At 40.2% G+C, this 25,643-nt stretch overlaps 1 protein-coding gene across 1 annotated transcript; it reads left to right on the top strand.

Moving 5' to 3' along the window:
• Window positions 1–1,950: 1,950 nt before the first annotated feature.
• Window positions 1,951–18,112, top strand: LOC140556649 (meprin A subunit beta-like). Its single transcript, XM_072680724.1, has 15 exons — window positions 1,951–2,007; window positions 2,123–2,141; window positions 2,503–2,544; window positions 4,360–4,391; window positions 4,975–5,056; window positions 5,152–5,269; window positions 6,516–6,691; window positions 6,910–7,128; window positions 8,239–8,385; window positions 8,505–8,540; window positions 9,541–9,765; window positions 9,999–10,445; window positions 11,847–12,008; window positions 13,395–13,497; window positions 18,046–18,112. The coding sequence occupies exons 1-15, from the start codon at window positions 1,951–1,953 to the stop codon at window positions 18,110–18,112; spliced, it is 1,932 nt and encodes a 643-aa protein (XP_072536825.1).
• Window positions 18,113–25,643: the final 7,531 nt, after the last annotated feature.

Here is a 25,643-nt window from a genome sequence, read left to right on the forward strand (position 1 = left end):
CTGTTGGGCCCTTGAGCAAGGCCCTTTACCCTCTCTGCTCCCCGGGCGCTGGAGTTGGCTGCCCACCGCTCTGAGTGTGTGTGTACTCACTGCCCCTAGTTCACTAGTGTGTGTGTGTTCACTACCACAGATGGGTTAAATGCAGAGGACACATTTCGCTGTGCACTGTACAGTGACAAATATGTGCACCTTTACCTTTTGGTGTGGCAGGTAGTGGTGTTACCGGTTGCGCCACACCAACCACATACAGTACCAGAAAGGCCATCAGTCAGGCAGTCACTCACTCAGCCAGTAGCTAAGCGGAATTGCCTCCTCTAGGCCAGCAAGGCAGTCCGGCAAAAACGGCAACAAAAAAAAGCTGAAGATGAAAAAAGGGTGGTGTCTGCAGCCGTAGCTGGACAAACACACCACAATATACCAATTGAAGTCCTGGGTATGACTCCAAACTACACAGCTGCCTACATATCCAACATGATTTGCATGATTTGCATGATTTACATGATTTACCTGACTGAGCATCACACGAGGGCTGTGGAGATGAAGATCAGTGTATATAATCAGTGTTCTGAGATGCAAATGAACTCTGCTGTAATCCATAACGCCATCTTTGGTTTTAATGAGCTGTGATGAGTTTTAAGAATGTAATAATTTGGAGTTTTTCTCCGAAGCGTTTGTCAGCAGTAAGGTATCTAGACTAGGCTGCGGGGTTGAGGAATCTGCAGTGGCTTTTGTTTTCCGCTGACAATAGCCTGCTGTATGCCAACTTTTATCTAAACATTCCCATACTGGAGAAACAGGTACATTTTTTTTTTCTGTGCGGAAAAGGCCAGAGCCACGGTTCTGTGATGACAGACTACACGTGAGGTGGGTGTGCAGGAAGAGTATATAAGATGCAAGAAAGAGCAGCGGTAAGCAGTCCTACACGCCATCCAGCGGATCAGGTTTGTGGCACTTTAATCCATTTAAATCTGTGTCGTTAGTGGTAACTTTTAACTTTTAATTGTTAGTTTACTTTTAATGGAAGTCAATGTAAAATTATTGGGTTTTTTTATTTATTCAATTATAATATTTCCTATTTTTCAATTTTACCTTTTTGACAATAATTTGACAATTGTCTTTTACATTTTCTTAGAATTTCATGATGAACAGACTAACAGAAATGTTCAAAAAACTTGGAAAAGTATTTTTCCCTTGGCTTTTATTGAAACTGCTGTCAGGCAACAAACTTGAATCTTCAAAACAACAGCTTTACAGAATAATGGGGGAAAAATAACTTAAAATGGAAGTCAATGTAAAATTATATTTTTGTATTATTTCTAAAAAGAAAGATTCATTTTTCACGTTTGACAATAATCTGACGGTTGTTTTTCACATTTTCTCAGAATGTTATGATGATACTGAATAGAAATTGAGTATTTGGAATTAAGTATTTTTACATTGACTTCCATTGAAAACTGCTGCCAGGCAACAATCTTGTATCTCCAAAATAACAGCTTTCGACTTTTCAGTGGAAGTCAATGTAAAAATATTTTTTTCCCAATCATTTTGGAGAATTTCTATTGGTCCATACATCATGAGATTTTCACACAATGTAAAGACAGCTGCTAGATTCATATCATGACAAAAAAAGTAATAACTGACAAAACTGAATGTTGCATATTGTATTTGTAATTTAAAAAACTTGTATCTCCAAAATATCAACTTCACAGGAGAAGAAATAAAACTTTTTTTCTTTTTTTTTTCAAAAATATTGTTTTTGATTTGGAGCATTTCTATTGGTACAGTTATTTTACAATTTGGACACAATGTAAAGAATAGAGAATCAGATTAGATCAAAAAGTGAAAAATGCCAAAAATGAAGATACAAGATTTTTGCATAACAGCAACGCTGTACCTGTATACATCGTTTAAGCTATTTGTTAATAGGTTGATTAATTATTTGTAGGCACAATGGCTCTCCGAATTGTCCTTCTGCTGAGCTTGGCTATCTCCCCTGCCTCATTACTGGTGAGTGAGCTGTAGTAAACATATGGACTCTATATTTCATATATCTGTTATGCAGTTGTATATAAGCTATTTTCTGTGTTTAATATGTAAACCTCTGTGCTCTTTTTTACCTCAGCCTCAACCAACAGTAATAGGTGAGCTTATCAGTATTAATTAATTTATTTTTTTGCTACAGATAACCTGTAATAGGTAAATATTTTTACTTTAGGACACTACCACACATTTTTACTAAGCTATGTTTTAAACTAAACATTTTCATTACTTACTTTTCCAAGTAATTCCACCATGTTACCAGTTAACCCTTGGTTCTGGATGCATTGGTCTGGGGGGGAAACAGTAATACAATGAGAAATGTTAGTAGGCCTCATTAGTTTGACAGGCCATTTATTTAAACTGGCATCTGGGGTAGGTTACAATCAGACTGGATGAGAAATATATAATGATAACCTTGTTAGCATGATAACCTTTTTGTCTTTGGTCATCTTTTCTTTTTAGACATTGATACTGATATCAAGGACATCCCTGAAATAAACCAAGGTAAACCTACTTTGCTGCCAAAAGCAGTCAAATTTATGCAGATGATCTATAAACAGGTTTCCCAAAAACAAGTCAAGAGGGCGTTGTTGTTTTGTTTGTTTGTTTGCTTGCTTTTTTGTTTATCAATATTTCTTGTGAACCATTTTCATATAGTGACAAATTATGTTTAATGTCTAGAACAGATTTAAACTGCCAGATTCAAATTAGATAAAATAATGAAATACAGCAAAAATGGAGATACAAGATTTGTGCATTACAGCGACGACATACCTGTATACACTGTTTAAGCTATTTGGAAAGCGACTATTTGTAGGATTCAGGATTTGAATAGGATCCTTCTGAGCTGACTCATCCTGGGGTCCACACACACACACACACAAAAAAAACATGACAACATTTTTTGTATTATTTCTACTTTTTTCCTATTTTCTCATTTTTGACTTTTTGGCAATAATAACCGGGCAGTTGTCTTTTACATTTTCTCAGAATTTCATGATTAATAGATCAGTGGAAATGCTTCAAAATAAAACTATGGTCAGGCAACAACCTTGTATCTCCAAAACAACAGCTTTCAACTTTTATTGTTCCATTCATCATGAGATTTTCACACAATGTAAAGACAGCTGCCAGATTCATATCATGTCAGAAAAAAGTAACAACTGCCAAAATTTAAATATAAGATATAAGAAATATATAAGAAATATAAGAAATATAAGATAGTCCTTTATTAGTCCCGCAGTGGGGAAATATACATATTGTCACTGTCATGTAAAAACAGACAATAACCAAACAGCCATATTCTTTCTCCCAAACATATTTACAATTTATAATACATTTACACTGATATACTATAATATTAGTAATATACAAAGGAAAATTTATAGGGCCATTTTTAGGTGCTTTTTCACATGTTTTTTAAAGCTATATAAATCTTTGATCACATTTTTATACCTAATGCATAATATAATCCTAACAGTTTTATTAAACATGCAGCATATTTCACATCACATATTTCTGCTTCATGTATGTATGGGGGTTGTATTTCATTAGGCATGGCTTATAATGCATAAAATATGTCAAATAAAACATATTACAATTATTATTGAGACTCACATCTCGAATGATTAGCTCTTAATCTTTTATGCCTTCGCTTTCTTTCTTTTATCTGTTAGATTATCTAACTTTTCTGAATGACACATGACAGCAGTCAGCAGAACCTCCTGTAATCAGTTATGGGAAAACCTGAATGGCCACATGAATGGCGTCTGGCTCTGAAACAGTGTACTTTCTTTTTTTTAATCTGAGGGCCTTTTCCCACAAGCTCAGACTATGTGAATATATTCAGTATAAAAACAAGCATATATATATAATATATATATTGTTTTATTAAATAATTTGTTTATAATAGAGGGAAGAGAAAGGTAAAAAAAACTTTGTTAGAGAGGTTTTATTATTAGCAATATACAAAGGGAAATCTTTAGGGCCATTCTTTAGGTGCTTTTTCACCCTCCATATATAGCTTGTTTACACTGTTTACATTGTATATCATTTGATTTTAGACTATATAAACCTTTGATCACATCTTTATCCCTAATGGATAATATAATCATAACAGTTTTATTAAACATGCAGCATATTTCTCATCACATATTTCTGCTTCATGTATGTATGGGGGTTGTATGTCATTAGGCATGGCTTATAATGCATAAAATTTGTCAAATAAAACATGGGATTATGGGATATTCATGCAAAATAAATATATACAATAGTCAACATACAACACACCACTTATCCACTCCTCCATCGTTCTTTCAGGTTTAAACCTTCTTGAAGGTGACATCATGGTGGTAAGTTCATCATACAAAATCTAATGGTACACAATATGGACAAAAGTATTGGGACATCTGCTCATTTTTATTATTTTTTCCTAAATCAAAGGTATAAAAAAGGAGTGTATCCTGCTTTTGTTGGAGTCACTGTCCAGGGATAGTAGAGACAGTGATGTCTCTAAGATGTCTTTCTACTATATTTTGCATAAGCATCGCTGTGAGGATTTGACTGCATTCAGCCACAATAGTGTTAGTGAGGTCAGGATGATCAGGATGACTTATATGGAGCCCCATAGACACAGTTCCACTGCTCCATAGCTCAATGCTGGAGGCTTAACACTTCTCTAGCCCTAGCCTGGCATTAGGAGGTGGGGTGCCAATAGGTTCATAGGTCTATGTCCTCCAGAGGGTCCTACTCAACTGGCAGTACTTCTCTGCAGGGACTAGGTTGGGTGCAACTTAAAGAAGCTGAATGCATTCATTAGAAGAGGTGTCCACAAACGCTATTTGGACATATAGTGTATTTTTCTTTCATATTCAAATATAGTCTTATGACTCTGTACAAAAACTAAGGGCTAATATTTAACCTGTTACAAACTAGGACAAGACACAAAAGAGTGCGACTTTGAATCTCCAGAGCCGGTGGAATGGGACTGTCCCTTACGTGTTGAATAACAGCCTCAGTAAGAACATGACTTCTTCTATTCTCGTCACTTCCAGATGTTAGCAGAGCTCATTCACTGCAGCTTCTTCTTCTTCTTTTTTAATGATTCGTCAGGCATGAACGACAAAGGGGTTATTTTGAAAGCCTTCGAGCAGATGAGACTGAAAGCATGTGTCGACTTTAAGCCCCGGACAACAGAAGAAGACTACGTCTCTGTGGAATCGCTAACCGGGTACAGTGAGCTCTAAACGTCTCTGCACTAGGTTCTCCTTTATTGCACTTCTTAAAGAGTATTACAAGTCTTAAACCACAAGTGCTGGCTGACTTTTGAGACTCACATCTCAAATGATTAGCTCTTAATCTTTTTTGCTTTCACTTTCTTTCTTTTATCTGTTAGATTCTCTAACTTTTCTGAATGCACATGAAACTTGACAGCTGTCAGGAGAACCTACAGTAATCAGTTAAGGGAAATCCTGAATAGCCACATACTGCCGCGTCTGGCTCTGAAACAGTGTACTTTTTATTTTTTTAATCTGAGGGCCTTTTCCCACAAGCTCAGACTATGTGAATATATTCAGTATTAAAACCAGCAGATATAAATAAATATATATTTATATAAATATATATGTATATATATTTTTATTATTTGTTTATAATAGAGTGAAGAGAAAGTAAAAAAAAAACAACTGGTGTTCTGTTAGAGAGGTGACGGCACTGCTGCGTGACTCTGTACCACTTTCAGTATCTCAATGTGCCACCGAGCAGCATTTTGACAGTACTGCCAAGCACACCATGCTCCTTGGGCAATGCTTATCCTTGAGCGACATGATTCCCATCTAAGTTGCTCTGGATAAGAGCATCAAATGTAGCCGATACTAGCGGTAAAAAGTACCACAGCCTTTCTGCACACTGTTGCTTCTGTTGACTTCTATGACCACAGTTTCTGAATCTTCTCAAGGGGGCTTCCATTGTGCAAATGTGCTCTGTCTCTCTCTCTCTCTCTCTCTCTCTCTCACACACACACACACACACGCAAGGCATCGCAAACTGGTTTTATCAATACAATGAGTGAGTGTAGTCATTGGCCTTTCAAAGGAACTGAATGTGGCAGAACGGGACAGGATGCTTTCGGTAAGCAATTGTGTTGGCATGAAGAGGGTTTCCAGGAACTTGCCAAGAATAACAGATCCCCTCTGGCCATCTTGTAGCATCCTTTTGGCCTTTAGAACTGCAGAGATTTGCCTGGTCAGGGTTTCTACAAGATGCTGGATGTTGCAGATTGATTCCCCATGAATGTCCATCAACATGGTGCCAAAACAAACCCGGATTCTATCAGCCGGGCCACTCCTACCACATACCACCATCAGAGCCCTTCAGTGAAAACTGCTGAGAACTCTACTCAGAGTTAAAGCACTAAAGCACTTCCATGGATGTCTGGAAGACTTTTCATGCAACTTGTTATTTCACTGTGTTTCCAGGTGCTGGTCATTTATTGGGAGGGTTGGTGGGAAGCAGCAGCTCTCTATCGGAGAAGGGTGTGGATACATTGCCATTGTGGAGCACGAGTTTCTTCACTGTCTGGGCTTCTTCCATGAACAGAGCCGATACGATCGGGACGACTACGTGACAATCATTGCAGAAAACATCATTGCAGGTAATTGCCCTGTTCCTGAAGCCTTTTAACCTACCCCTTAACCCTACTCATGAATAAGAGTATGCCTAACTATTTAATGCAAGCTGAATGACCTTTTTTATGTAAGCTTGCGCAAATGTGAATGTACATCACAAATGTGTGTGTGTGTGTGTGTGTGTGTGTGTTTGTGTGTGTGTGTGTGTGTGTGTGGGTGTGTGTGTGTGTGTGTACTTTTTCAGCGAATAGGTTTAACTTTGATAAGGCGAGTCAGGAGACAAGCACCATACAGGGAACTCCGTATGACTACATGTCTGTTATGCACTATGGACAAGACGCTTTTTCCAACGGAAATGGAAACACCATCATCACCAAAAACACTAAGTTTCAAGATGTGATTGGCCAGAGCAATGACATGAGCCCTACAGACACATTCGAGCTCAATAAGCTCTATAATTGCAGTATGTACCGTTAAGGATATGTATTTTGTAGTAACCGTGCACATATACTAACTATAAGATACTTATTTTCTCATTATTTTGAGATTCTAAGTCATTATTATGAGATACCACATTTGAGTATTTTGAGATAGTAGGTTGTTATTGTGAGATACTAAATCATTATTTTGAGATACCACATTTGAGTATTTTGAGATAGTAAGTTGTTATTGTGAGATACTAAATCATTATTTTGAGATACCACATTTGAGTATTTTGAGATAGTAAGTTGTTATTGTGAGATACTCGCATAACTCATTGTTTTGCAGGACTGTCTCATTATTTTCAGACACTATCTGGAATACTATTAGTTTTGAGGCACTAATGTGTTATTGTGAGATAATATTTTAAGATATTGTCATTTCTCTGATACCAAGTTATTATTTTGAGATACTGAGTCATCATTTTGAGATACCACATTTGAGTATTTTGAGATAGTAAGTTATTACTTTGAGATACCAGGTCATTGTTTTGCGAGACTGTCTCATTATTTTTAGACTATCAGGATACTATTAGTTTTGGGGCACTAAGGTGTTATTGTGAGATATTATTTTGGGATGATATCTGAATGACTAAGTCATTATTTTAAGATACTAAGTAATTTACATATATACATTTTCTTAATATTCTGAGATGATTTCTCAAGAAACTTTACTTGAAGTGACAGGAATAGTCTTTCACAGCTCTTAAAGTTGATGGGTTGGGTAAAGAAAAAAGGAGCAAGCGCAAGGATCCAATCCCCTTTAAGAAGAGCCAGTTTGTGGCTAGACAAGTGGTTCAGGGAATAAAAATGAAGATCAAATATCCATATATTTCATTATGTTTAACAGTATGTTTAAAGATGTCATAGGGTGTCCTAATTTGTACATGACTCTGTATTAGAGGTGACAGGTTTGAATACGTCTTGACATGTTCTTGTAAAAAATGTGTACTCTGTAAACCTCTGGCTGTGCTTTCCAAACTAGTCATTGTTGGGAGGTACAGCATGGGGAACTCAGCTTTTCCGAACTCGATTCGAGGCTGGGCTAATATTTTAAAAAATATTGAAAAATATTTTTTTCTGATTCATTACAGCTAAATCCCTCTCCTTTCTGGACCGCTGTAGCTTTGAAAACAGCATGTGTCAGATGGCTAACTGCTCTTCTACTGCTAATGGGTGGCAGATGGCGAGCAATGTATCCGGAGGCCCATTTAGTGACCATTCCAACCTGCTGTCCATAGGTAACATTTCCAGTTGTGGAGGGAAACTTTGGATGTTTAAAAACAATGGCTTTAGGTGTTCTCATGCCAATGTGAATGTTCTTAACCCACTTAACCCATATGTTTCTGTCATTTTTTAGGTGATCCTGCTGTGTATAAGAACAACACTGTATCAGGTATACCTATTTCATTCAGCTTGCCTTTGCGGGAGATACAAAATTGGTCTATTATAGTCCATGCTTCTACATTGGGTTTCATTGGTCAAGACAAAACACTTAGATTAGTTTGTAATAACACTTAGATACAGAGAACATCCCAATGTGGTGCCAGTATGGTTAGCCCAACGAGGAGCCTGAAAATTCTTTCCATGGGTTGGCCCTATATATGGACACCCACCAGCTTCAGTGATGGGACCAGGATGGCTTAAACATGGGTCCCATCTGGGTTGTTTACTGCATATGGGGCCTTGATGGGACCAATGTGAGATTAAGGTGTGCTGTAACAATGGAAGTCCAACTGGGTCCCAGTAACAACACATGTGCAAACCCACTCAAAGCCCATGCCCACATGGAACTCACCTAGCTCACATTCCACCCATGTGTGCCCAATATGAGTTACATGTTGGCTGGGCAGGATGACAAGCTCAAAGACCAGCTTGGTCACATTGGTCATTGGAGCTCACAGGTCCAGAGCATGGCTGAAATGCTGGTGTCCTCAAGCCTGTCCAGAGCAAGCCAATGGTGACGAAGACCAGAAAACACTCCCGAGAAACCTGGGAAGGAGCCATGGCTCAGACAAGGTCTTTATTCACCATTTGTGTTAGACACAGATGGAACAGATGGACACATACCTGTGTATAGAGAATGGTGGGAGCAGAGAAGGTAAAGGCCTTGATCAAGGGTCCCACATTGGCAGCTTGCTGAGCCCGGGAATCGAACCCACAACACTGTACTCGGCACTCTGGTATGCCTCATAGATTTGCCGATTATAAAACACTCTATAACTAATCAGGCATTGGCACAGTTCATTGTACCAGGCTTGGGCTTTGGGGCTTGGGCTTTGGGGGTGGGGAAAGGGAGGGGGCATCTTATGAACACCACCATAAGACATAAGACAGTCCCTTAGCTACAACCTTGACAGTGCTTGTTGGGCTGGGGGGTGTTGTGTTCTCCACAGAGCCGTCTTCCTTCATGCACTTCAGCACAAAGACTGGACAGACAGGATACTCAGGCCGACTGGAGAGCAGGGAGATAACCCCTCGACAAAGCTGCCACGTCCAATGCCTGGAGTTCTTCTACTATCACAGTGGGAATGAGACTGATCAGCTCAACATCTGGATCAGAGAGTACCAGAATAATAGTGACACCGTAGGAAACCTCAGGCTTATGGACCAGATCACAGGTGAGTTTCTGATTCTTTGGCCCATTTACATGGAGTTGGGTTTCGCAACGGTATTTCTTCCCTCTGAATAGACCTGGTTCAGAGGACTGCTTAGCAGATGGGCTACAGTCAGTAACTGCACACCTTTCTAGTGGATGTAACTGATAAGGTGGCCAATCAGAAAGCAGATAACTAACAAGATAAAAACTAATAAACTGGAAAATTGCACATTTTTTTCAATAATGTTTTTTCAGGACCTCCCACTGATCGCTGGCAGCTCCGCCTCGTGCCACTGGATGCGAGTAAGACGTTCCTGGTGGAATTTGAGGCACGCAAAGGGGCCGGAAATTCTAAAGGGGGCTTCTCGGTCGATGATATCAACCTGTCAGAGTCAGAGTGCCCTCATAACGTATGGCAGATCGAGAACTTCATGGAGATTTGGAACACCTCCACACTCGGCTCCAACATGTACAGCCCGCTGTATTACTCACCCGAAGGCTACCGCTATCAGCTAATTCTGCAGCTGAATTCTAACTACTTTTCCATCTTCGTGCGTCTGGTGTCTGGCGTCTATGATGACCGTCTACAGTGGCCTTGCCCATGGAGACAAGTAACTTTCATGGTGCTGGAACAGAACCCTGACATCAGAAATCGCACATCAAAACAAGCAAGCATTACAACTAACCCAACTCAAATAACTGGTGAGACCTTGCAGATATGAACTTCACATCTTTACAATCTATTGTTTACTGCAAAAGCTTTTTATGGAAATACTTTATTTGTGTCTTAAAGATGTATGTTACATGAAGTAGATCTAATATGTTACTACTATTAGGCCTAGTCTTACCCAAAACTCTAACCTTTATCAAAGCCCTAGTCCTATCCTTAACCTCAATCCAAAACATAATCCTAACCATCATCCTGGTCCGAATCTTGACCCTTTCCTTAACCTCACTCCAAAATCTAATCCCAGCCCTCATCCTGGTCCTAATCTTGACCCTTTCCTTAACCTCACTCCAAAATCTAATCCCAACCCTTATCCTGGTCCTAATCTTGACCCTTTTCTTAACCTAAGTCCAAAACCTAATCCTAACCTAATCCAATATTTTGGCTCCAATCCTAACCTTAACCTCTACTCAAAATCTAGTCCTAACCCTCACCATTGCCCTAATCCTTTCCCTAACACCAATCCAAATCCTAATCCTAACCATCCTAATCCATCATCCTGACCATAGTACAAACCTTAACCCAATTTCTAATTCTACCCCTCACCCTGACCTCCTTAATCTCATTAATTCCCCTCAGTCCAAATTCTAATCCTGGTCTTAATCTTGACCCTATCCTTAACTTCAGTCCAAAACCTAATCCTGGTCTTAATCTTGACCCTATCCTTAACTTCAGTCCAAAACCTAATACTGGTCTTAATCTTGACCATATCCTTAACCTCAACCCAAAACCCAATCCTAACCATTCTAATCCATCATCCTGACCATAGTACTGACCTTAACCCAAATCCTAATTCTACCCCTCACCCTGGCCCCCTTAATCTCTTTAATTCCCCTCAGTCCAAATCCTAATTCTGGTCTTAATCTTGACCCTATCCTTAACTTCAGTCCAAAACCTAATCCTGGTCTTAATCTTGACCCTATCCTTAACTTCAGTCCAAAACCTAATCCTGGTCTTAATCTTGACCCTATCCTTAACTTCAGTCCAAAACCTAATCCTGGTCTTAATCTTGATCATATCCTTAATCTCAACCCAAAACCCAATCCTAACCATCCTAATCCATCTTCCTGACCTTAGTACTAACCTTAACCCAAATCCTAATTCAACCCCTCACCCTGGTCCCCTTTCTTATTTAATCTCATTAATCCCAGCCCCCTTCATCTAATTCAGTTGGGCTCCAGTTCCAGATGTTGAGATGGTCTGTATTAGAGCTGTTAGGTGATGTGATCTGAGCTCAGACAGCTTGTTTTATTTCTGCAGTTCATTGAAAGTCTCTTGGGTCTCCTTACTGGATAGCACATTACTAACTTCACCCTGTCACGTCATTTTGGGATGCGGTACTGATGCGTCTCTTACACTTCCTCATTTCATTGTAGCTGGAAAGTATCAGTGGGGCCGGCCCAGTGAAGCCGCACTCATCAATAACGAGACTGTGAATGTGACTGCATGGAGTTACATCTCATTCGTTGAAAAAGCTCGGCTTGGTGACAGGGAGTTTGTCAAAGGCGGCGCTCTCATCGTTCTCGTCAGCATGCAAGGTGGGCCTCCATATTACCTTCTAACATATCATCATTCAAAGGTGTAGAGCTCAACGTAGTATTGTTCAAAAGTGTGAAAGTGTGTTTTTGCCTGTACAAACTCTACATAATATTCTGATCAATGCCTAGAGGTGATCAATATGTTAATTCTAGAAGAACTTGCTTACTGACTTTCTGCACCAACATAACAGTACTGAGATTTCCCCTTTAAAGGGATCTGTGACCCTTCCTCAATACAGAATCTCTCCAGATTCAGATTTCGGACATCCAGTTCAGGCCTGTCTTCCTTTCGAAGTCAAACTCCACCTTTGAGGATTTGTTCCAGGAAGCTCTGTTTTGTCTCACCTGACCACCCAACCCAGTTCCAGTCAAAGTTCCAATAGCATCAAGTGAACTGAATGGATTTTCTCCTTTCCTGTGGCCTTTAGCAGACACTCTTATTGACTTCCAAAAAGTGCTTCGCTGTTCACGCTAAAAATATCCTTAGCTAGTTTGTATAGGATAGGATCCAAAAGATACCTCGAGAAGCTAGATGCTGGCAAATACAAAAGTCAGTGTGGATACTTAGACACTTACTGAATGTCAAACAAATCAAGTAAGACATGCATAGGCCCCATTAATCGATATTAGACTGGGCCCCACCCCCACCCCACTGGCCACGACATATGGTGGAATTCCATTGCTTCATTCGATACCCTAATTACACCAGTTTACTCATTTAGTGTGAATAGCTGCTTAAAACTTTGCCTGCAGTGATTAAATGTTGGCTAACAGAGGAGTGAAATGTAAAACCCTCAGGTTGTGAGAAGATATTAAATAACTAATGTTTGCATGTTTGACTGTGGACTAAGCAGTGCACTGCTCGCAATTACAATTCATTGTTTTGAGGGCGGACTGAACCTGAACTTTCAAATAGAAGGAGGAAGGACAATCAGGCAAGAGAGCTGGACAGAGCAGCACTGGACATTTCTAGATTTGAAGCGAGGGTGGAGCTCCACTTTCTTGAACTCTTGAAGATATAAGCTTTCAGCACTGTTTAACTGGTGTTGGCAGCTTTATCTCCTTAAACCTACTAACCTGTTTTAGACACTTGGTCCCATTTAGTATGTTCTAGAAGGTCCATTAAGTCCTGTTTTAAGTTGTGTGGTGGGCTTGCACTGGACATTGGACTTGTTGTTCCAGCACATCCCAGAGTCTCAGGTCACACTCAGGTCTTCAAGCCTAGCTCATCCAACACATGAACTGCAAGAGCGACCGTCGTGTCACGGTCACTAGCACAAATCACCCGACTTTGGCTTGGCTCTTTTGTTTACAAGATAATCAATGTTTTGGCTCATCAGTGTAAATATGTGTCTCTGTGTGTTTGTGGGTGGTGTGTATGGTCAGATATCTCATCACTGCAGCAGAATAACTCCTTGCCCTGCCCCAGTGTAGCGGTGAAGAACTTCAATGTCTCTCAGGATGCTCAACCCAAGGCCTGCATACCAAGGTGAATGCCCACTTAAGCTACAACCATTTAAGCGTAACTGCCCATCAATGTGTACATGTACCATGTCCTTGGCTAGCAGGCAGTATATTGAGCCCTTAAAATATTAGGGCCTTTGGTGACAGTGTGTAAAGTAGGGCTGCATGATATTGGGAGTAAAAAAACTGACATTATATATTATATAGACAGAAATCTGCAACATACTTACACCAGGTTTCACCAGGAGCCAGTGATCGATAGGGCTGTGTATTAATGGCAAGAACCTGGTGATATGATACAAGGGTTACAATTCAATTGCAATTTCTACTTGCAATCAGATGCAATTCCAGTCTTTGCAGGTATTGCAAAACATAGTATCGCAATACTGCAATATATCGTAAATATCATGATACTTCAATTTCCACATCATGATATTAATAATGCACTCTGTGTATCTGAAATTGGAGTAAAATGAACTTTATTGAGCAGATATCTGCAGATCTGCCTCAGGGATTCATGTTTGAGTGTTACCACAGTCAAACTGTAAGGCTTAGCTGAAGGTTTCCCATCAAGTACACCCCATCAATGTTAACATTATTAGGGGCATTCAGTTCATTTAGTTTGCTTTAATATTTACAGAAGCAGCTGCTAGCATAATGTTAACCAAAGTTCTGTAAATGTTTTCTGGTATCTGGGGCGATATTCGTCTTGCCCGAGGCTCTCGGCTACTGTACGTGATGATTGACGGGGTTCTCAAATTTGCTGTAATGTAATGTGAGCGTCCAACAACTTCAGCTTGTAGCATTGTGTACAAACACCTGCAGCTGAGTGCTGCAGGGAAGTGGGTTGAAAACTAGCATTAGCATTTCTGACTCTTTCATCATAATCACCATTCTGAAAAGCTTTTAAGCATTTAGTGGCTTTAAGGCTTCTGGGAGCTTTTCTTTTTGAATTACCAGGACAGGCACCTGCTAATGCTGTCACCATTATTTTTAAGGATTAGCAAAACACACACTGCTATCCAACAATGAAAAGATCGGACTGAATAAGTTATAAATAAAGTAGTTTTCAATCAAATAAAACTTGGTTGCAGATAATTAGTCAAAGTTAATTAAGTGGATGTTTCCAAACTGAATCTGTCTCATAAATGTGACTCTGTCGAGAATGTGGTTTGAAATAATCTAAAATAATATAATAAAACAAAATTGTTGTATTGGGTGGTCAGTCAAATGGTAATATCCAGGCCTATGATTTTTGTCTGACTTTCAAGGTAAACACAAGTTCTTTGTGAAACATTTTAACACACGGCAACAAATAGTTGATTTTTCCCTACTTTTTTTTTGGCAGACTTTCTTCAACATCTCCTACAACCATGGCGTCAACGACCGGGTACGCATATTCCCACTGGGCTTTTCTAATAATGATAAACACAAAGTAAAAACCTTTTAAAAAGTTGGGATGTTGTGCATTGTAAACAACGATAGACGTCTATAGTTTAAATAAATTACAAATGTAATGCAGTATTACCTTCCATTTGAATAACTTATTAAAACTACAACTAAAAAATCTGAAAAAAAAAACAAAAAACAAACATAAAACAGCAGGCAGGAAGCTCTTCTAAGCAGCAGGCATGGGTTTTGAAAGTAAAGCTAATTGATGCCTCACATCAGGGAATAAGGGTAAGAAGATTTCAGAACTTTTCCAGCAATGACAGTTAGGGGGAACTGTAGAGGCTTGTATGCCAACTAGAAGGGTAGAATTGATGGAAGTAGTTTATTGATGATGTAGGAAAATTAGATGGATGGATGAATTAGTGTAAGTAGTTTATGGATGCTGTAGGAAATTTAGATGGATGGATGAATTGATGGAAGTACTTTATTGATGCTGTAGGAAAATTAGATGGATGGATGAATTGATGGAAGTACTTTATTGATGCTGTAGGAAAATTAGATGGATGGATGAATTGATGGAAGTACTTTATTGATGCTGTAGGAAAATTAGATGGATGGATGAATTGATGGAAGTACTTTATTGATGCTGTAGGAAAATTAGATGGATGGATGAATTGATGGAAGTACTTTATTGATGCTGAGGGAAATTTGGATGGATTGATGAATTGATGGAAGTAGTTTATTGATGCTGTAGGAAATTTAGATGGATGGATGGATGAATTGATGGAAGTAGTTTATTGATGCTGTAGAAAATTTAGATGGATGGATGGATGAATTGATGGAAGTAGTTTATTGATGGTGTAGGAAATTTGGATGGATGGATGAATTGATGGAAGTAGTTTATTGATGCTGTAGAAAATTTAGATGGATGGATGGATGAATTGATGGAAGTAGTTTATTGATGGTGTAGGGAATTTGGATGGATGGATGAATTGATGGAAGTAGTTTATTGATGCTGAGGGAAATTGCAGAACATCTAGAGAAGCTAGAGGCTTTTTGGAATCAAGTGCTGTAGACTGATGAAGTAAAAACAGAACTCTTTGGCCACAGTTCCCAAAGGCATGTTTTTTGGGGAAAAGAAGCTGTGTTTCATGAAAACATCACTCTACCAACTGTTAAGCGTGGAGGTGGATCTATGGTGCATTGGGGTTGTGTGGCAGCCAGTGGAAGGAAACGGTTGCATGGGTAGAGAAGAATGGATTTTAATTTTAATGGTTGAAAACTAGCATTAGCATTTCTGACTCTTTCATCATAATCACCATTCTGAAAAGCTTTTAAGCATTTAGTGGCTTTAAGGCTTCTGGGAGCTTTTCTTTTTGAATTACCAGGACAGGCACCTGCTAATGCTGTCACCATTATTTTTAAGGATTAGCAAAACACACACTGCTATCCAACAATGAAAAGATTGGACTGAATAAGTTATAAATAAAGTAGTTTTCAATCAAATAAAACTTGGTTGCAGATAATTAGTCAAAGTTAATTAAGTGGATGTTTCCAAACTGAATCTGTCTCATAAATGTGACTCTGTCGAGAATGTGGTTTGAAATAATCTAAAATAATATAATAAAACAAAATTGTTGTATTGGGTGGTCAGTCAAATGGTAATATCCAGGCCTATGATTTTTGTCTGACTTTCAAGGTAAACACAAGTTCTTTGTGAAACATTTTAACACACGGCAACAAATAGTTGATTTTTCCCTACTTTTTTTTTGGCAGACTTTCTTCAACATCTCCTACAACCATGGCGTCAACGACCGGGTACGCATATTCCCACTGGGCTTTTCTAATAATGATAAACACAAAGTAAAAACCTTTTAAAAAGTTGGGATGTTGTGCATTGTAAACAACGATAGACGTCTATAGTTTAAATAAATTACAAATGTAATGCAGTATTACCTTCCATTTGAATAACTTATTAAAACTACAACTAAAAAATCTGAAAAAAAAAACAAAAAACAAACATAAAACAGCAGGCAGGAAGCTCTTCTAAGCAGCAGGCATGGGTTTTGAAAGTAAAGCTAATTGATGCCTCACATCAGGGAATAAGGGTAAGAAGATTTCAGAACTTTTCCAGCAATGACAGTTAGGGGGAACTGTAGAGGCTTGTATGCCAACTAGAAGGGTAGAATTGATGGAAGTAGTTTATTGATGATGTAGGAAAATTAGATGGATGGATGAATTAGTGTAAGTAGTTTATGGATGCTGTAGGAAATTTAGATGGATGGATGAATTGATGGAAGTACTTTATTGATGCTGTAGGAAAATTAGATGGATGGATGAATTGATGGAAGTACTTTATTGATGCTGTAGGAAAATTAGATGGATGGATGAATTGATGGAAGTACTTTATTGATGCTGTAGGAAAATTAGATAGATGGATGTATTGATGGAAGTACTTTATTGATGCTGAGGGAAATTTGGATGGATTGATGAATTGATGGAAGTAGTTTATTGATGCTGTAGGAAATTTAGATGGATGGATGGATGAATTGATGGAAGTAGTTTATTGATGCTGTAGAAAATTTAGATGGATGGATGGATGAATTGATGGAAGTAGTTTATTGATGGTGTAGGAAATTTGGATGGATGGATGAATTGATGGAAGTAGTTTATTGATGCTGTAGAAAATTTAGATGGATGGATGGATGAATTGATGGAAGTAGTTTATTGATGGTGTAGGGAATTTGGATGGATGGATGAATTGATGGAAGTAGTTTATTGATGCTGAGGGAAATTGCAGAACATCTAGAGAAGCTAGAGGCTTTTTGGAATCAAGTGCTGTAGACTGATGAAGTAAAAACAGAACTCTTTGGCCACAGTTCCCAAAGGCATGTTTTTTGGGGAAAAGAAGCTGTGTTTCATGAAAACATCACTCTACCAACTGTTAAGCGTGGAGGTGGATCTATGGTGCATTGGGGTTGTGTGGCAGCCAGTGGAAGGAAACGGTTGCATGGGTAGAGAAGAATGGATTTTAATAAAGATCAGCAGACACAGTCAGGGGGAAACTGAAGCTGAAAAGAGGCCAGCTTCTATAACAGGACAATGACCCAGTCTATTGAGTTAGTAGGGCATCCCAACTTCCCCCTCATGTTCTTATTTCTCTGTGTTTCTTCTCTTTCAGGGAAGGTGTTATTGTGCATCCCTCTATTGCCCTGCTGCTGGCTTTGGCTCTTCTGGTAGCGAACTAGCAGTCAAATCTGCTCGGTCAGCAGTGTGCCACTTTAAAACCTTTATTGCTTTATCACTGACAACCCAATCAAGCTATCACCTAGCATCATTAAATTAATTAATAAATAAGACGGTTCTGATTGTTTTATCTGATCTTATGATTGTAAATCTGTAAGAAATACATGATATTATTTTGTTGAAGATTTAGCCCGGTGCTGGGCTTAATGCACAAATAAAAAAATAAATAATAGCAAACAAATAAACAGTACATTTCCTTTCTGGAAATTTGGTAAATACTATGCTCCAGGGTTCCTTTTGGTGCAATTTTAGGAAAACTGATATCAGAACACGTTGTAACTGTAAGGGGTCAGTGTCTGCCGCCACCTACCAGCAGAGGGCGCGGCACGAGGCACTTTTACCCAAGGAAACTCCAGTCCCCAGAGATCCTAGGGGGAATCAGTGCCAAACAGACACACCTGGTGGTCACAGCATTTAAGGCTGTGACAAACAGCACTTCTCTGTCACACCTTTGTAGAGGGGTGACCGGTATGGTACACAGAAAGACAGAAAGACATTTGAAAACAGAAACAAGAGAGGTTCAAAGGGAAAAGAAGATAACAGGGTTGTAAAAGAAAGGAAGAAAAAGTTTGAAAATAGAAACGAGAGATTCAAAGGAAAAGATAACGGGGTTGTAAAAGAAAGAAAGAAGTTTGAAAATAGAAACAAGAGAGGTTCAAAGGAAAAGATAACGGGGTTGTAAAAGAAAGAAAGAAGTTTGAAAAGAGAAACAAGAGAGGTTCAAAGGGAAGAGAAGATAACAGAAACCTTTGATCTTTTGTTTAATTGTTTAAAGGGCTGTTTCAGTTAGTTCCCTCTCCATAGAGTCTGGAACTGTCCTAAGCCTGAGCCATGCCATCTTGGCGTCTCCTTTGTTTGGTTTTCCCGCCTTTTTATTTCGTTGTTTTAAGGGGTGCAACTCCACCAATTGCCTGTGTTTGCTGGTGGCGCAGTGGTAAGGTGTTGGACTTCTATTGCCAGGGTGGAGGATGCAACTGTTTTCTCCCACAGTACACAAAAGCACCCACAGTCCCATTAGCCACATCCTTACATCACACATTAAGGCCCTACACTTTGGTCCGCTCTCTGACCGCCCTGTAACAGTAACGGCGCCATCTAGTGCTCTGATGCGGTGATGATATGGGTTTAAAGTGACTCGTACAGTTTTTATAATTGTAGCGAGTAACGATGCAGCACATAAACAAACAATGTAACCGAGTAAAAGTATTAAACTCATCCAAAATATGCAGTGAAGTAAAAGTGGAAGTAGGTGATAACTAAGGTCCTACACTTTGGTCCGCTCTCTGACCGCCCTGTAACAGTAACAGCTTGGATATTGTGATGCTTTGAGAAAAAATGTCCTGATGTTGGATCAGCTAGTTCTCAGCTATGTTCTTTCCACTGATGAACCAAGTAGAGGAGCTACTGGTTTAACCACAACTGAGTCTGAGAACCCAGTTAATGCAGTTTACTCAGTCCATCCATTTTCACAGCCTCATAAGTAAGCCCAGTGTTGTAAGTGGACCCAATAAACCAGTGGTTCTAAGGATTTTAAGAGTCAATCAAAATGAAGCAGATCCATGGTCAGGTGTGCATACTGGTGGGCAGACATGTCTGAAGTACTAGAGACCCAGACTTGAGTAAAAGTACTCAAGGACTTGAGTAGAAGTGTTCTTTAAGCGGAAGTATTGCAAGTAGTTTATTCTAAAAATGTACTACTTAAGTACTGAAAGTACAAGTACTAGGTTCTGTAATTATTTAAATGCTCAGATTGCTTGAGGCAGGTCACAGTTCCTCTGGCTGTAGTAGAAGGACAGGACTGTAGAAGACAGCGTTCATGAACACGAGTCTTCAGTTCACTCTCTAAACAAACTCGCCCAAAAGAGAGAGAGAGAGCTGAGCAGACCTGACTCGACCTGCATCATACAAGAGCTTCATCTGTACAACCAGTGAGGAGAGCAGCTCAAACCCCTGAGCTTCACTACAGCTGAAAGATCTCCGGCCGTTCAGACACATACGAGTATTTGAAGGAGGTGAAGATGGCGGAGTTTCTTCTGATGGTTCTTCTTTTTCCATCTGGAGATAAACTAACAGAGCTCTAGCGTTAGTGTCCTCACTGCAGCAGCGGAGTGAGAGGAAGAATGGCAGCATGCTCAATTACGGCTCCATCGCCCGTTCTGCTCAATGTTGAGGCGGCTTAATCGAACCTGCTGACAGCGCCATCTAGTGCTCTGGCGCGGTGATGATATGGGTTTAAAATGATTTGCACAATTTTTATAGCTGTAGCGAGTAACGATGCAGCACATAAACAAACAATGTAACCGAGTAAAAGTATTAAACTCATCCAAAATATGCAGTGAAGTAAAAGTGGAAGTAGGTGATAACTAATCCTCCAGTACATACAGATACAGTATTTTAGTACTTAAGTACAGCAGTGAAATAGTTCTACTTCCTCACTATACATCTCTGCTGGTGGGGCTATTCTTTGGTAATGGTGTAATAGTGTTTAATAAAAGATTCAGCCTGCTGGCGGACCACTGACTTTTTATTACATTAGGGACATGTAAGATCTAATGTTGAATTTGGCTTGTCCAAGTCCAAACACGGGTCGATGCATCATTCAACTGAAAAACCAAACAAACCTGTCCGAGAGGGACAGCAGAAACTTTTAGAAGTGGACAAACCAGCAATCTTGTACCACAGAAGACGACTCTGAGATCTGTATCATTGTCAAAGCCTACAGCCTAAATGTGAATGAAAAGTCAGGTCAGACAGATAAAAAATAAATAAATAAATAAAACCACTAAAAAAAACATGCCTGCCCCAAAACCAAGATTAACTTGAGAATGGAGAATGATGGGAATGGTTCCAGATCTGAAGCAAAATCACATCATCTGTCAAACATGGCGGAGGCACTATAATGGTATGGGCATCTATGCCAATAGATCCGGTCACTGGGGTTTATTGATGTTGTTACAGTTGATTGAAGTAGCAGGACTGTGTGTGTGTGTGTGTGTGTGTGTGTGTGTGTGTGTGTGTGTGTGTGTGTGTGTGTGTGTGTGTGTGTGTGTGTGTGTGTGTGGAGCTAAACCTCTATTATTAAACCTCTTTATGCTCAGATTCAATAAAATACTGCAAAACCGATAGGACAGCCAACCTGGCATAGATTTTCAATTAGTGGACTTCTGACGTGACTCAATTTTGGGAGAAGGACCACGCCCTGAACTCCTCTTCCATAGCCCTATATACCCCCCCATACCATGTTTGTACTGAAGCCCTTAAATTAAAGCTGCAACTGAGGTGGTGTACAAAGGCAAAAGCACAAAAATTGCATCACTGTCCAAATACTTATGGACTTGATGGTGTCTTGGGTGACATTATTGTGGTAATTAGCTAACGGCCTGGCTAAGACACACTGTTCGACTGCCTTAAGTACACAGTAGCTGCAGCAGCTGTAGCGACAGATGGCTAACCCTCAACCACGTCTAGAACCCATGGACTTCACAGAAAGCCCCAAACTTGAGATGCTTTGCCTGCAGCCGCCTTCAGTTGCTGCTTGTTTTGTGGCAAAATTGAATGCTGAATGGACCAATAGAAATACTCCAAAATGGAAGGTTTTTGTGGTGATGCATACTTAATAATACTTAATAATTTACTCCATTTATTTAGGCCTCATTTCATAATTTTATTGTTATTAAATACATTTTTGGTTATGGTTTATTATTATTATTATTATTATTATTATTATTATACTAATACAGGGTTTCACAGCACAACCAAAACACTGTTTGGCTATGGTTCCGGTGCAGAATAGGGCAGTAGAGCAAGGACAATGGACAAAACCAGAGACAGGGTGCCTAGACAAAAAGATAAATAAATATAAAATATACAAATATGTGTATGACGTCTGGGTGATTACGGTCCAGACTCACTGTCCAATGAAAGACACAAGCTTATCTGAAGTGGTTTAGAGCGCTTCTATTGGTTCATTCATCCAGAGTCATTTACACAGTGTACAGAAGCAGCTACAGGGTTCGAACTAAACTACAAAACAGCCCAAAAATGGAGATACGTGGTTTTCATTGGACAGCGGTGATGGATGGATGTGTAAATGAAGGGTTAAACCGGGAGTTCAGTAGTGTGTGCTGAGGTAGACCAGACTGGTGTTGAGAACGGCATCATGTATGTAAACCAGGCCTACAGGTAGTACAGTAATGGGTATAGCAGCCAGTGCTCAGGTGAGCGAACCGTACACAGCTCATGTCCTGAGAGGGAGAATATGGACTCAAGATCCGATCTGAAGATTTTTTTCAATCACCTAGATCAAACCCAGGGTCAGACATGGGCTCCGAGGGGCTCAGCAGACTTTGACACCATGGCTGATTCTACAGGCCCAGTGACCGCTAGTTCATGCTGCTTCGCCATCAGCAGCCGGAGCCAGAGGGAGCACAATCAGCCATGCTCTCTCTTGGTGGGTAGATGGCAGGGTGGGTCTTGGTGGGTCATGCTTGAAGGTGCACAAATTTTCTGCAAGCAGGGGGACAGTCATGTTGTACTTGGCAATGGGCTTATAGGCTTGTTCTCCCCCTCCTAGTGTCATTGGGCTTTGCTGGTGATGGGGTCTGTGAGTCCCTCAGCTAAAAAAAAAAAATGGTTTATTATTAAATAAATTAAAAAATCTTAATATTCACTTAGATCATGTGACATTCGTCAGTCTTGAGCAAGGTTTAAGGCTTATTTAAGGGCTGGGGTTGTTGTTGTTATGCTGGGCCCTACTAGCCAGACAGCTGGGCTATCCACAAACCAGCCAGACACTACGAGGAGCTACGAGGAACTCCTGTGGAAATGCCATCAGCATATTCATTCATCTCATCCACACTGACAGCGGACTAAGTGAAACTGCATTCAACAGAAGTCACGGATGACTATTCTGTCACTCAGCCGTGCAGCAGCCGTGCAGCAGCCCTGCTCTGACAAGAGCATGAGGAAGCAAAATCGGGCCTAAACGTGCCCTACGATGGAAAGCTATCTTGGCATAGTTGAATAATGAGTTCAGAGAAACAAGCCGGTCCCACATTCCCAAAACCGTCACGCTATCCAGGCAAAAAGCTAACGCTAGGCTGTGTGGAGAAGGTGGAGAGGAGGGGTGGACTTCCTTGACTGTTATCTGCTCAAGGCGACGGGCCTGGGTGGTCCAGAGGGTCGCTGGTTTAAATCCTGATCACGCTGCTTGGAAAGAGCCCTGAGAGAGGCTCTCTAGGCTGGGCTCTCTCTCTCTCTCTCTCTCTCTCTGTCATCACACTAGTGAGGCACCGGACATCACTGGCATCTGCTAGCCGGTGCGTCACAGCCGGGTATATGGCGCCTGGTTGCATTGGCGGCAGTTCATGAAAGAGGTGTGGCTTGGCTGCGGACGTTGTGGATGGGGCGTGTGGTGGTCTCGCCCATCTAGTTTCGGGGACAAAAATTTAGAACCTGCTTTTGACCTGCTATCTGAAGATGTCCTGTGGTATCTCATGGGTGCAAGGTTGCCAAATAGGCTCGCGCTCTTTTTCAGGCAGGTTGGCCATGGCTATAAGCGGTCAACATGTAGTGCTGTGAAGGTTACATGATGACCTTGGACCAAAAAATGTCAGGTTATTCAGCCATGAACCCGTCGATATGATTCTAGGAGTTAACGATCGCACATGCCGAAAAAGAGAAATGCTAAAGCCAGTACTTAAACCCTACTGAAATGCAGAGGTCACAAAGGTCACTGAGCCGAAGCAGATCTGCAAGCAGGGGTGGGTCAAAGGTCCTTCACTGTGTTGTGGGATGAGACACTGCTCGTTGTATTGAAAGGAAGGGGACAGTAAAGGGGTGGGTGTTGTGGTTTTTGACCCCTCATGGTCCCTTTTGTGCGTGAGTGCGGTCAGGTTTAATGGCATGTCACTCATACATGCAGTCTGTCATGCAGTTTCAGCTTGATGAACTTTGAATGCTGAGAAGCATTTCCGACGAGGGCAGAGCACGAGGAAGCTGAGCCAGGAATCGCAGTTGTCAGACCACAGGAGGATGCGGGTAAGATTTTTAGGTCGAGGCCTGTCAGCACCTGAACAACTGGTTTGAGGAGCGGTTTCCTTTCCCTAATCTGGAGTTTATCTACAGGCAAGTAGTCTTTGTAGTGTAGCTGCCAGGAAATCATTCCACATACAAATAAAAATTAATATGCTACGGTCAAATGTGTCGGAGGAGTTTTGGCAGCGCAAAGTCTTCAGCCAAAAGTTTGTGGACGCAGCTCTATTAGTCAAACGTACAGGAGAACCTTTTGGGCAAACCATCTTTTCAACAAAAGTTTAGGTACCCCAAACTGTAGCTCAACGTTGTGAACGCATCTCTATTAGTCCACCATATTGGAGGCGCTTTTGGAGAAACGTTTGTGGACACTTCTGTTAATTGGAGCTTTTGGGCAGATCATCATCTTTTCAGCACAGGTTTTGCTACCCCACATATTAGCCAAGAGTTTGTGGACACCGCACTATAAGCCAAACATATTGGAGGAGCTTTTGGCCAAAAGTTTGTGGACACAGTTCTGTTAATTGGTGGAGCTGTTGGGCAAACCATCTTGTCGACAAAGGTTTTGGTGCCCCAAACTGTAGCTCCTGGTGGTGGACACAGCTCTATTAGCCAAACATATTTGGAGGAGCTCTTGGCCAAAAGTTGAGACACTGTAAATTTCAGCCAAAAGTTGTTTGAGGCGCTTTTGGCCGAAAGGTTTGTGGACACTTCTGTTAATTGGGGGAGATATCGATACTGTTCCAGGTCTAGATTGTTCGATCAAGTTGTGTGATTCAGGCTTAATCCAGCTTTTTAAATGGACTTGTGGTTTTCACAGTACAAACACATTTTCCCCCATATAAATGCATTAAAATTTGTCCATAAACTTTTGACCACTAATGTAAACTTCTCTACAGGACACATTTGTAGGTTTTTATGCTTCATGAACCAAAATGTTGTAAGGTGTGTTTTTTGTTTAGTTTTTTTTTTCTTCATAAAATTATTGCATATATCGCAAATAAATAGAATTTTAGCCAAAAGTTTGTGGACACAGCTCTATAGCTCACAGCATTGGAGGAGCTTTTTGACAAACGTTTTGGCACTCCAAATTGTAGCCAAATGTTTGTAGACACAGCTCTGTTAGTTAAACATATTGGATGAGCTTTTTTGGCAAAGGTTTTGGCACCCTACATTTTAGCCACAAGTTTGTGGACACAGCTCTCCTAGTAAGTTGCATCTTGACCAGAACATTTTGGCAGAATTCTGGTTGGATATTTAACCACTTTTCTTGACAGAATTGGTAGAGGCAACATGCACTGCTCAAAAAAATAAAGGGAACACTTAAACAACACAATATAACTCCAAGTAGATCAAACTTCTGTGAAATCAAACTGGTTTTGATTGACGATCAATTTCACATGCTGTTGTGCAAATGGAATAGACAACAGGTGGAAATTA

Source organism: Salminus brasiliensis, chromosome 5 (assembly GCF_030463535.1).
Source record: "Salminus brasiliensis chromosome 5, fSalBra1.hap2, whole genome shotgun sequence".
Lineage (NCBI taxonomy): Eukaryota > Metazoa > Chordata > Actinopteri > Characiformes > Bryconidae > Salminus > Salminus brasiliensis.

Excerpts from the sequence above, each read along its gene's own strand:
- LOC140556649 (XM_072680724.1), top strand. The coding sequence starts at position 1,951 with ATGGCTCTCCGAATTGTCCTTCTGCTGAGCTTGGCTATCTCCCCTGCC. Across the intron at positions 2,545-4,359 it reads CATCCCTGAAATAAACCAAG|GTTTAAACCTTCTTGAAGGT; the intron begins GTAAACCTACTT and ends TCGTTCTTTCAG. Across the intron at positions 5,057-5,151 it reads CGTGTTGAATAACAGCCTCA|GCATGAACGACAAAGGGGTT; the intron begins GTAAGAACATGA and ends ATGATTCGTCAG.